This window comes from Nerophis lumbriciformis, linkage group LG23, assembly GCF_033978685.3.
Source record: "Nerophis lumbriciformis linkage group LG23, RoL_Nlum_v2.1, whole genome shotgun sequence".
Lineage (NCBI taxonomy): Eukaryota > Metazoa > Chordata > Actinopteri > Syngnathiformes > Syngnathidae > Nerophis > Nerophis lumbriciformis.
The window spans coordinates 27,637,966-27,650,531 of NC_084570.2; the positions used below are offsets into that span (position 1 = coordinate 27,637,966).

At 47.1% G+C, this 12,566-nt stretch overlaps 1 protein-coding gene across 1 annotated transcript in view; it reads right to left on the minus strand.

The window, feature by feature from the left end:
• The window catches only part of mdfi (MyoD family inhibitor), a 108,245-nt gene that overhangs the window by 43,182 nt on the left and 52,497 nt on the right, over window positions 1–12,566 (minus strand). The window contains exon 3 of the mRNA XM_061985416.1: window positions 1,281–1,385. Within this exon, the coding sequence (XP_061841400.1) occupies window positions 1,281–1,385 (105 nt within the window). The remainder of the gene's footprint in view (window positions 1–1,280; window positions 1,386–12,566) is intronic.

The following is a 12,566-nucleotide window of genomic DNA, read 5'->3' on the forward strand; positions in this document are numbered from 1 at the left end:
TTCAGGACAACCTTAAATCATCAGCCCGGAGGTTGGGTCTTGGGCGCAGTTGGGTGTTCCAACAGGACAATGACACCAAACACACGTCAAAAAAGGTAAAGGAATGGCTAAATCAGGCTAGAATTAAGGTTGTAGAATGGCCTTCCCAAAGTCCTGACTTAAATGTGTGGACAATGCTGAAGAAACCAACACAATTAGCTGAACTGCCCCAATTTTGTAAAGAGGAGTGGTCAAAAATTCAACCAGAAACTTGCAAGAAGCTTGTGGATGGCTACCAAAAGCGCCTTATTGCAGTGAAAATTGCCAAGAGACATGTAAGCAAATATTAACATTGCTGTATGTATACTTTTGACCCAGCAGATTGGGTCACATTTTCAGTAGACCCATAATAAATTCATAAAAGAACCAAACTTCATGAATGTTTTTGTGACCAACAAGTATGTGCTCCAATCACTCTATCACAAAAAAAAAAAAAAAATTGTAGAAATTATTGGAAACTCAAGACAGCCATGACATTATGTACAGTACCGGTACATGTAGCTCTGATGTACTACTTTTGCTGTGTAGCTTGTAGTGTAGCTTGCTACAATTCTCCGGAGATAGATTCCCCTGTAGCTTAACTACATTTAGTGGAGAGTAACTTGGAGCTTAGCGTACTACATTACTATATTTTCCAAGTAGCTTGCCCATCACTGTACACTGTTGCAGTTGAACTAAAACACAAATGGTGTGGCTCAAATATCACACAGAGCGACTTAAAGGTGACTTAATTCCTTCGAAAGTACAAAATGTTCTTGTAAGAAAGACAGACAAAGGTTGAGAGAGTGAGGTTCAGAGGCTGACTGAAGGGAACGTGACATCAGACGTTTAACTGATTTAATCTAATATCCAATTAGGGTTCATATTGATTCGACTGATAACATAACATGCCGCGAACAGTGAAAAATGAAATGAGACCTACAAATGGAAGCACATGTCACGGTGGCAGTCACATTTACCTCGCGTTGACGAGGTAACCTGGTTTGCATTTGGGAGAAGAGAAAGGAAGAACAAAGGAGGGAAGTGTGCTGATTTGGAATCCAACCTGTTTATGCACTGAAATCAGGATCTTAACCTACTTGGCTGACAACCTGGATTTTTCTGCGGGGCTACTGGTAAAAGGTCAGGATATGTGACTCATCCGACCTGGCGATATGTAATGGAAACACCACTTTCACGAGCCTCCCTCCGTTTGTGCGTCTGCGTGTGAACGTCTGCGTGAGAACGCGCTGTTTACTCACACGTGATACTCCTACCGCTTTTGCATTTGCCGCCGTCCTCGCCCTGTGACCTCTCTGGGTGATCCGACCTCAATATGAGGGGCTCAGTGTAAGTGTTGGCCACATCTGAAAGACAAACACAGATGCGTTACTTGACATCGTAACCATCGCATGAAACCACGCAATTGACCATTTTGAGAGAACTCCATTTTGAAAGGGGATTCTCACCCCGTTCTGTGTGACTTGCTGCTTTCCTTGGCCTTATCTACGTGATTAACCATACGTGCACTCCCCCCCCCGCTGAGTAAACATGTCAACCCTCGTGTTGTTCACGTCCGCGAGCACTTCGTTCATTCAAGAAGCAGTTGTGCTGACTCCAACAAAACAGAAGATTTTGTCTGTGTTGATGTGCTCTCTGTCCTGAACTTGCATCTGGAAGTCGTTAAGAGTCATCCCCTTGGGACTATTCAGAGTTCTATGTGCACGTTTGTGTAACCTGAAATCTCGTGGCTCGATGACTGTTTATGTGAAAGTGCATTTATGTACAGTCGTGGTCAAAAGTTTACATACACTTGTAAAGAACATAATGTCATGGCTGTCTTGAGTTTCCAATCATTTCTACAACTCTTATTTTTTTGTGATAGAGTGATTGGAGCACATACTTGTTGGTCACAAACAACATTCATGAAGTTTGGTTCTTTTATAAATGTATTATGGGTCTACTGAAAATGTGAGCAAATCTGCTGGGTCAAAAGTATACATACAACAATGTTAATATTTGGTTACATGTCCCTTGGCAAGTTTCACTGCAATAAAGCGCTTTTGGTAGCCACCCACAAGCTTCTGGCAAGCTTCTGGTTGAATTTTTGACCACTCCTCTTGACAATTTTTGTTTCATCTGACATCACCACATGGACAAAGATAAGACCTTCTGGAGGAAAGTTCTGTGGTCAGATGAAACAAAAAAAAAGCTGTTTGGCCACAATTCCCAGCAATATGTTTGGAGGAGAAAAGGTGAGGCCTTTAATCCCAGGAACACCAAGCCTACCGTCAAGCATGATGGTGATAATATTATGCTCTGGGACTGTTTTGCTGCTAATGGAGCTGGTGTTTTAAATGGGACAATGAAAAAGGAGGATTACCTCCAAATTCTTCAGGACAACCTAAAACCATCAGCTCGGAGGTTGGGTCTTGGGCGCAGTTGGGTGTTTCAACAGGACAATGACCCCAAACACACATCAAAAGTGGTAAAGGAATGGCTAAATCAGGCTAGAATTAAGGTTTTAGAATGACCTTCCCAAAAGTCATGACGAAAAATGTGTGGACAATGCTGAAGAAACAAGTCCATGTCAGAAAACCAACACATTTAGCTGAACTGCACCAATTTTGTCAAGAGGAGTGGTCAAAAATTCTACCAGAAGCTTGTGGATGGCTACCAAAAGCACCTTATTGCAGTGAAACGTGCCAAGAGACATGTAACCAAATATTAACATTGCTGTTTGTATACTTTTGACCCAGCAGATTGGGTCACATTTTCAGTAGACCCATAATAAATTCATAAAAGAACCAAACTTCATTAATGTTTTTTGTGACCAACAAGTATGTGCTCCAATCACTCTATCACAAGAAAATAAGAGTTGTAGAAAGTATTGTACACTTAAGACAGCCATGACATTATGTTCTTTACAAATGTATGCAAATTTTTGATCGCGACTGTATATATATATATATATATAAATATATATATATCCATCCATCCATCCATCCATCCATCCATCTTCTTCCGCTTATCCGAGGTCGGGTCGCGGGGGCAGCAGCCTAAGCAGGGAAGCCCAGACTTCCCTCTCCCCAGCCACTTCGTCCAGCTCTTCCTGTGGGACCCCGAGGCGTTCTCAGGCCAGCCGGGAGACAAAGTCTTCCCAACGTGTCCTGGGTCTTCCCCGCGGCCTCCTACCGGTCGGACGTGCCCTAAACACCTCCCTAGGGAGGCGTTCGGGTGGCATCCTGACCAGATGCCCGAACCAACTCATCTGGCTCCTCTCGATGTGGAGGAGCAGCGGCTTTACTTTGAGCTCCTCCCGGATGGCAGAGCTTCTCACCCTATCTCTAAAGGAGAGCCCCGCTACCCGGCGGAGGAAAATCATTTCAGCCGCTTGTACCCGTGATCTTGTCCTTTCGGTCATAACCCAAAGCTCATGACCATAGGTGAGGATGGGAACGTAGATCGACCGGTAAATTGAGAGCTTTGCCTTCCGGCTCAGCTCCTTCTTCACCACAACGGATCGATACAGCGTCCGCATTACTGAAGACGCCGCACCGATCCGCCTGTCGATCTCACGATCCACTCTTCCCTCACTCGTGAACAAGACTCCGAGGTACTTGAACTCCTCCACGTGGGGCAAGATCTCCTCCCCAACCCGGAGATGGCACTCCACCCTTTTCCGGGCGAGAACCATGGACTCGGACTTGGAGGTGCTGATTCTCATCACAGTCGCTTCACACTCGGCTGCGAACCGATCCAGCGAGAGCTGAAGATCCTGGCCAGATGAAGCCATCAGGACCACATCATCTGCAAAAAGCAGAGACCTAATCCTGCAGCCACCAAACCAGATCCCCTCAACACCTTGACTGCGCCTAGAAATTCTGTCCATAAAAGTTATGAACAGAATCGGTGACAAAGGGCAGCCTTGGCGGAGTCCAACCCTCACTGGAAACGTGTCCGACTTACTACCGGCAATGCGGACCAAGCTCTGGCACTGATCATACAGGGAGCGGAATGCCACAATCAGACAGTCCGATACCCCGTACTCTCTGAGCACTCCCCACAGGACTTCCCGAAGGACACGGTCGAATGCCTTCTCCAAGTCCACAAAACACATGTAGACTGGTTGGGCAAACTCCCATGCACCCTCAAGGACCCTGCCGAGAGTATAGAGCTGGTCCACAGTTCCACGACCAGGACGAAAACCACACTGTTCCTCCTGAATCCGAGGTTCGACTATCCGGCGTAGCCTCCTCTCCAGTACACCTGAATAGACCTTACCGGGAAGGCTGAGGAGTGTGATCCCACGATAGTTAGAACACACCCACCGGTTCCCCTTCTTAAAGAGAGGAACCACCACCCCGGTCTGCCAATCCAGCCCCCGATGTCCACGCGATGCTGCAGAGTCTTGTCAACCAAGACAGCCCCACAGCATCCAGAGCCTTAAGGAACTCCGGGCGGATCTCATCTACCCCCGGGGCCTTGCCACCGAGGAGCTTTTTAACTACCTCAGCAACCTCAGCCCCAGAAATAGGAGAGCCCACCACAGACTCCCCAGGCACTGCTTCCTCATAGGAAGACGTGTTGGTGGGATTGAGGAGGTCTTCGAAGTATTCCCTCCACCGATCCACAACATCCGCAGTCGAGGTCAGCAGAACACCATCCTCGCCATACACGGTGTTGATAGTGCACTGCTTCCCCTTCCTGAGGCGGCGGATGGTGGTCCAGAATTGCTTCGAAGCCGTCCGGAAGTCGTTTTCCATGGCCTCACCGAACTCCTCCCATGTCCGAGTTTTTGCCTCTGCGACCGCTGAAGCCGCACACCGCTTGGCCTGTCGGTACTTGTCCACTGCCTCAGGAGTCCTATGAGCCAAAAGAACCCGATAGGACTCCTTCTTCAGCTTGACGGCATCCCTCACCGCCGGTGTCCACCAACGGGTTCTAGGATTACCGCCACGACAAGCACCAACTACCTTGCGGCCACAGCTCCAATCAGCCGCCTCGACAATAGAGGCGCGGAACATGGTCCATTCGGACTCAATGTCCAGCACCTCCCTCGTGACATGTTCAAAGTTCTTCCGGAGGTGGGAATTGAAACTCTCTCTGACAGGAGACTCTGCTAGACGTTCCCAGCAAACCCTCACAATGCGTTTGGGCCTGCCAGGTCTGTCCGGCATCCTCCCCCACCATCGCAGCCAACTCACCACCAGGTGGTGATCGGTAGAAAGCTCCGCCCCTCTCTTCACCCGAGTGTCCAAAACATGAGGCCGCAAATCCGATGACACAACTACAAAGTCGATCATGGAACTGCGGCCTAGGGTGTCCTGGTGCCAAGTGCACATATGGACACCCTTATGTTTGAACATGGTGTTCGTTATGGACAATCTGTGACGGGCACAAAAGTCCAATAACAAAACACCGCTCGGGTTCAGATCCGGGCAGCCATTCTTCCCAATCACGCCTCTCCAGGTTTCACTGTCGCTGCCAACATGAGCATTGAAGTCCCCCAGTAGAACGAGGGAATCACCCGGGGGAGCACTCTCAAGTACTCCCTCAAGTGAATCCAAAAAGGGTGGGTACTCTGAGCTGCGGTTTGGCGCGTAAGCGCAAACCACAGTCAGGACCCGTTCCCCCACCCGAAGGCGGAGGGAAGCTACCCTCTCGTCCACCGGGTTGAACTCCAACGTACAGGCTCTGAGCCGGGGGGAAACAAGAATTGCCACCCCAGCCCGTCGCCTCTCACTGCCGGCAACGCCAGAGTGGAAGAGAGTCCAGCCCCTCTCGAGAGAACTGGTTCCAGAGCCCTTGCTGTGCGTCGAAGTGAGTCCGACTATATCTAGCCGGAACTTCTCCACCTCGCGCACTAGCTCAGGCTCCTTCCCCCCCAGCGAGGTGACGTTCCACGTCCCAAGAGCTAGCTTCTGTAGCCGAGGATCGGACCGCCAAGTGCCCTGCCTTCGGCTTCCGCCCAGCTCACATCGCACCCGACCTCTATGACCCCTGCTATGGGTGGTGAGCCCATTGGAGGGGGGACCCACGTTGCCTCTTCGGGCTGTGCCCGGCCGGGCCCCATGGGGACAGGCCCAGCCACCGGGCGCTCGCCATCGTGCCCCACCTCCGGGCCTGGCTCCAGAGGGGGGCCCCGGTGTCCGGGCGAGGGAAATCTGGGTTCCTTGTCAGTGTTATTCATAGAGATCTTCGAGCTACTCTTTGTCTGATCCCTCAGCTAGGACCAGTTTGCCTTGGGAGACCCTACCAGGGGGCATAGAAGCCCCCGGACAACATAGCTCCTAGGATCATTGGGACACGCAAACTCCTCTACCACGTTAAGGTGGCAGCTCAGAGAGGAGATACATATATATTGTCATGTCTGTGTGATCATGTTTTGTTTTAGTAATGTTCGGTTTAAATTTTGGACTTTTTGTGCACTTTTGTTTTGTTTTGTCACCATAGCAACCATTAGTTTCACCTGTCACGTCACGCACCTGTTCCACATTTGGACTCATTGTGCACTCTTGTCACCATAGCAACCATTAGTTTTCACCTGTCACGTCACGCACCTGTTTCACGTTTCGAGTCACGCACCTGCTTTCACTAATCATGTCCATAGTATTTAAGTTCATTCATTTTCTGTTGTTCGTTCTGACGACATCCCTGCATTTATGCTCCTGCACACTCTCCACACCCTGATGACCCTTGCTACTCTTTTTTTCATGCCGGTTCCATGCCAAGTAAGTTTTTGTTTGTTAAGCCACAGTTAGTGTTTTGTTTAATTGTTCATAGTTTCTGCCAATGTGCAAGTTTTGTGTTTAAAGTCTAGTTTTATTCCCCGCCACTGTGCGCGCTTTTTGTTTATTCCTTTTTTGATAGTTTAAAATAAATCATGTACCCACCTTCAAGCCTTGACCAGTACAGTTCATTTGCACCACGGGAGAACAAACCAAGCCATAGTCCAAGTCCTGACAGATGTCGTCAGCAAAAAAGTTTTCCCGCAGATGACATCACGCCGCCGCCTTGTCATGACGTCACCCCACCCACTGGTGATGACGTCAGAGACCAAGATTTTTTTTTTAATTCTGTTAACTTTGTCTATCAGCCACCACCAAAGGACTTTTTTGCCAGAATCAGACACTTTCAGAACATTTTTTCACAGACCCGCTCACTGGGACAGTCCTTGCCCCCCAAGACTCAAGCCCCACCCCCGTCACAAAATGTTTATTTTTTTCCACCCACACAACACCAGGTGGGGGAAAAAGAAATATTTTTTGGACAATTTAGTGGGGAGGATTCTGCCCCCCTCCTGACCTCCCTCCACCCACCCCTAAAAACGGTTCCAGACCGCGGGGAGCGCGTCTGGTATCCGCTCCTTGAGGGGGGGGCTAGGGCTGGGAACTGTACAGGTGGGGTGACTCAGCTTCGCCATGCCAAGCCGCAACCCCCAGCTAGACCACCTCCACCTGCACCAGTAGCTCCACGACGCCAAGCTCCGGTACCAGCTCCACGACGCCAAGCTCCGGTACCAGCTCCACGACGCCAAGCTCCGGTACCAGCTCCACGACGCCAAGCTCCGGTACCAGCTCCACGACGCCAAGCTCCGGTACCAGCTCAACAAGTCCAAGACCAAGACCCTCCACGCCAAGCCCAAGACCAAGACCCTCCACGCCAAGTGCCGCCAGTCGCAGCTCCACGACGCCAGTGCCGCCAGTCGCAGCTCCACGACGCCAAGTGCCGCCAGTCGCAGCTCCACGACGCCAAGTGCCGCCAGTCGCAGCTCCACGACGCCAAGTGCCGCCAGTCGCAGCTCCACGACGCCAAGTGCCGCCAGTCGCAGCTTCACGACGCCAAGACCCGCCATGCCAAGACCAAGACCAAGACCCGCCATGCCAAGACCAAGACCAAGACCCGCCATGCCAAGACCAAGACCCGCCATGCCAAGACCAAGACCAAGACCAAGACCCGCTATGCCAAGACCAAGACCCGCCATGCCAAGACCAAGACCCGCCATGCCAAGACCAAGACCCGCCATGCCAAGACCAAGACCCGCCATGCCAAGACCAAGACCCGCCATGCCAAGACCAAGACCCGCCATGCCAAGACCTAGACTAAGACCAAGACCCGCCATGCCAAGACCAAGACCCGCCATGCCAAGACCAAGACCCGCCATGCCAAGACCAAGACCTGCCATGCCAAGACCAAGACCTGCCATGCCAAGACCAAGACCCACGCCAAGACCAAGACCTATACCAAGACCCACGCCGAGCTTCGCCGCCTGACGCGCCACGCCGAGCTTCACCGCCTGACTCACCACGCCAAGCCACGCCTGCCACGATGACGACGCGCCTGCCTCCTCGTCGGACACGGATATGGCCGCTACCTGGTCGCCCGCCACGCCAAGTGCGCCCACCTCCCAGTCGGCCACGAATGTGGCCATTCCCTGGGCGCCCGCCTCGCCTGCTGCAGCGGCGTTCCACTCGCCGCCGCCACCTAACTCTGCCCCGGTGGATACGGGGACACGTGGCCTGGCGACCCACCGCCATGTCCCCCTCCCGCCCTCCCATGACTCTTGTTGATATTTTCTGTTTTTGGACATCTGGGATCTGTCCGTAAGGGGGGGATTCTGTCATGTCTGTGTGATCATGTTTTGTTTTAGTAATGTTCGGTTTAAATTTTGGACTTTTTGTGCACTTTTGTTTTGTTTTGTCACCATAGCAACCATTAGTTTCACCTGTCACGTCACGCACCTGTTCCACGTTTGGACTCATTGTGCACTCTTGTCACCATAGCAACCATTAGTTTTCACCTGTCACGTCACGCACCTGTTTCACGTTTCGAGTCACGCACCTGCTTTCACTAATCATGTCCATAGTATTTAAGTTCATTCATTTTCTGTTGTTCGTTCTGACGACATCCCCGCATTTATGCTCCTGCACACTCTCCACACCCTGATGACCCTTGCTACTCTTTTTTTCATGCCGGTTCCATGCCAAGTAAGTTTTTGTTTGTTAAGCCACAGTTAGTGTTTTGTTTAATTGTTCATAGTTTCTGCCAATGTGCAAGTTTTGTGTTTAAAGTCTAGTTTTATTCCCCGCCACTGTGCGCGCTTTTTGTTTATTCCTTTTTTGATAGTTTAAAATAAATCATGTACCCACCTTCAAGCCTTGACCAGTACAGTTCATTTGCACCACGGGAGAACAAACCAAGCCATAGTCCAAGTCCTGACATATATATATATATATATATATATATATATATATATATATATATATATATATATATATATATATATATATATATATACATACATATATATATATATATATATATATATATATATATATATATATATATATATATATATATATATATATATATATATATATATATATATATACATATATATATATATACACCTACATACATACATACATACATACAAACATACATACATATATACATCTATATACATTAGGGGTGTAATGGTACGTGTATTTGTATTGAACCGTTTCGGTACGGGGGTTTCGGTTCGGTTCGGTTCGGAGGTGTACGAACAAGTTTCCACGCGAACATATTAAGTAGCCGCCTCCGCTTCCTTCTGCCTCTGTTTCTGTCAGTACTCTACACAGCACCCAGCATTGTCCCACCCACACAACCATCTGATTGGTTACAACCATAGCGGTAACAGCCAATCAGCAGTGCGTATTCAAAGCGCATGCAGTCAGTGCTTAGCGTTTAGCAGGTAAGCATCAGGCCGCGGACTCTCCCCAAATTATAATAAACAGCTCCCAGTCAACTATTAGTAACATCACTATGAGCCCGTTGACCTTCTAGAAATATAAAAGGCAGCTCAGCTCGCTCGCAGTCCTGGCTTGAGGTGAAGGCTAATTCGCTTTTAGCGTAACGTTAGCTCATTTTGCGGTGTGTGTGTGTGTGTGTGTGTGCGTGCGTGTTTGTGCGTGTGTGTGTGTGTGTGTGTGTGTGTGTGTGTGTGTGTGTGTGTGTGTGTGTGTGTGTGTGTGTGTGTGTGCGTGTGTGTTACGGACAGTAAAGCCCTGTCTGTCTGTTCTTTCACTTCACCTTTTTCTGTGTTGATTGAGCTGTGTTGCAGCAGCAAAAAAGAACCTTACCGTATTTGTCGGACTATAAGTCGCAGTTTTTTTCATAGTTTGGCCGGGGGTGCGACTTATGTGTGAAATTATTGACACATTACCGTAAAATATCAAATAATATTATTTAGCTCATTCACGTAAGGGACTAGACGTATAAGATTTAATCGGATTTAGCGATTAGGAGTGAGAGATTGTTTGGTAAATGTATAGCATGTTCTATATGTTATAGTTATTTGAATGACTCTTACCATAATATGTTATGTTAACATACCAGGCACGTTCTCAGTTGGTTATTTATGCGTCATATAACGTACACTTATTCAGCCTGTTGTTCACTATTCTTTATTTATTTTAAATTGCCTTTCAAATGTCTATTCTTGGTGTTGGGTTTTATGAAATATATTTCCCCAAAAAATGCGATTTATACTCCAGTGCGACTTATATATGTTTTTTTCCTTCTTTATTATGCATTTTCGACTTATACTCCGGAGCGACTTATAGTCCGAAAAAAACAGTATGTTAAATGAAGAGTTTCTGTCTCTGATAGTTGATATAATAATGTAACTGCATCATTAAGCCTACATGAACTCCATGGTGTTCAGGGATGAATAGTCTCTGCTATTGCTATTGTACTATTTTTTCAGCTATAGTTACATTAATCATTAGTAATGCAGCAGCCTAGTTTTGAATGACAGGGTCCCTGCTATCACATGTTGATAAAAATATAACATTTACATAATAAAAATCAACTACAGGCTTCCCAAATGCTGTAATAAATTAAGCATGATGAGTTGACTTGAAACTGTTTAATGTTGCACTTTTTTTATGTAGAAGAAAAGTTTTGTCATTTTATTTAATCTGAGCAACAACTTGAGGCAGTTTAATGTTGATTAATGTGGGCAGAATTATTATAGTGTTCCCAATGTTAAACGGATAAAGCCATTGTTTACAAATTTGGTAAATAAACAACAAAAAAATGTATATTTTGTTGTTTTCTTACTGTACCGAAAATTAACCGAACCGTGACCTCTAAACCGAGGTACGTACTGAACCGAAATGTTTGTGTACCTTTACACTCCTAATATACATCCATACATACATACATACAGTACATACAGTCCAGGTCCATAAATATTTGGACATTGACACAATTTTCAGTATTCCAGCTCTGTACAACACCACAATGGATTTGAAATGAAACAATCAAGATCTGCTTTAAGTGCAGACTTTGAGCTTTAATTTGAGGGTATTTACATCCAAATCAGGTGAACGGTGTAGGAATTACAACACATTTTATAAGTGCCTTCCACTTTTTAAGGGACCAAAAGTAATTGGACAAACTAATATAATCATAAATAAAATTGTCATTTTTTAATACTTTGTTGCAAATCCTTTGCAGTCAATGACAGCCTGAAGTGTGGAACCCATAGACATCACCAGACGCAGGGTTTGGTCCCTGGTGATGCTTTGCCGGGCCTCTGCTGCAGCTGTCTTCACTTCCTGCTTGTTCTTTGGGCATTTTCCCTTCAGTTTTGTCTTCAGCAAGTGAAATTCATGCTCAATCGGATTCAGGTCATGTGATTGACTTGGCCATTGCAGGACATTCCACTTCTTTGCCTTAAAAAACTCTTTGGTTGCTTTCGCAGTATGCTTGGGGTCATTGTCCATCTGCATTGTGAAGCGCCGTCCAATGAGTTTTGAAGCATTTGGCTGAATATGAGCAGATAATATTGCCCCAAACACTTCAGAATTCATTCTGCTGCTACTGTCAGGTGTCACATCATCAATAAATATATGAGATCCAGTTCCACTGGCAGCCATGCATGCCACTACCACCACCATGCTTCACTGATGAGGTGGTATGCTTTGGATCTTGAGCAGTTCCTTCCCTCCTCCATACTCTTCTCTTTCCATCATTCTGCTACAAGGTGATCTTGGTCTCATCTGTCCATAAGATGTTGTTCCAGAACTGCACAGGCTCTTTTAGATGTTTCTTGGCAAACTCTAATCTGGCCTTCCTGTTTTTGAGGCTCACCGATGGTTTACACCTTGTGATGAACCCTCTGTATTTCCTCTGGAGAAGTCGTCTCTTAATTGTTGACTTGGACACAGATACACCTACCTCCTGGAGACTTTTCTTCATCTGGCCAACTGTTGTGAAGGGCTTTTTCTTGACAAGGGAAAGGATTTTTCTGTCATCCACCACACTTGTTTTCCGTGGTCTTCCAGGTTTTTTGGTGTTGCTGAGCTCAGCAGTGTTTTCTCTCTTTTTAAGAATGTACCAAACAGTTGATTTGGCCACACCTAATGTTTTTGCTATCTATCTGATGGCTTTGTTTTGATTTTTCAGCCTAATGATGGCTTGCTTCACTAATAGTGACAGCTCTTTGGACTTCATATTGAGAGATGACCTCCCCAGATTCCAAATGAATACACCAC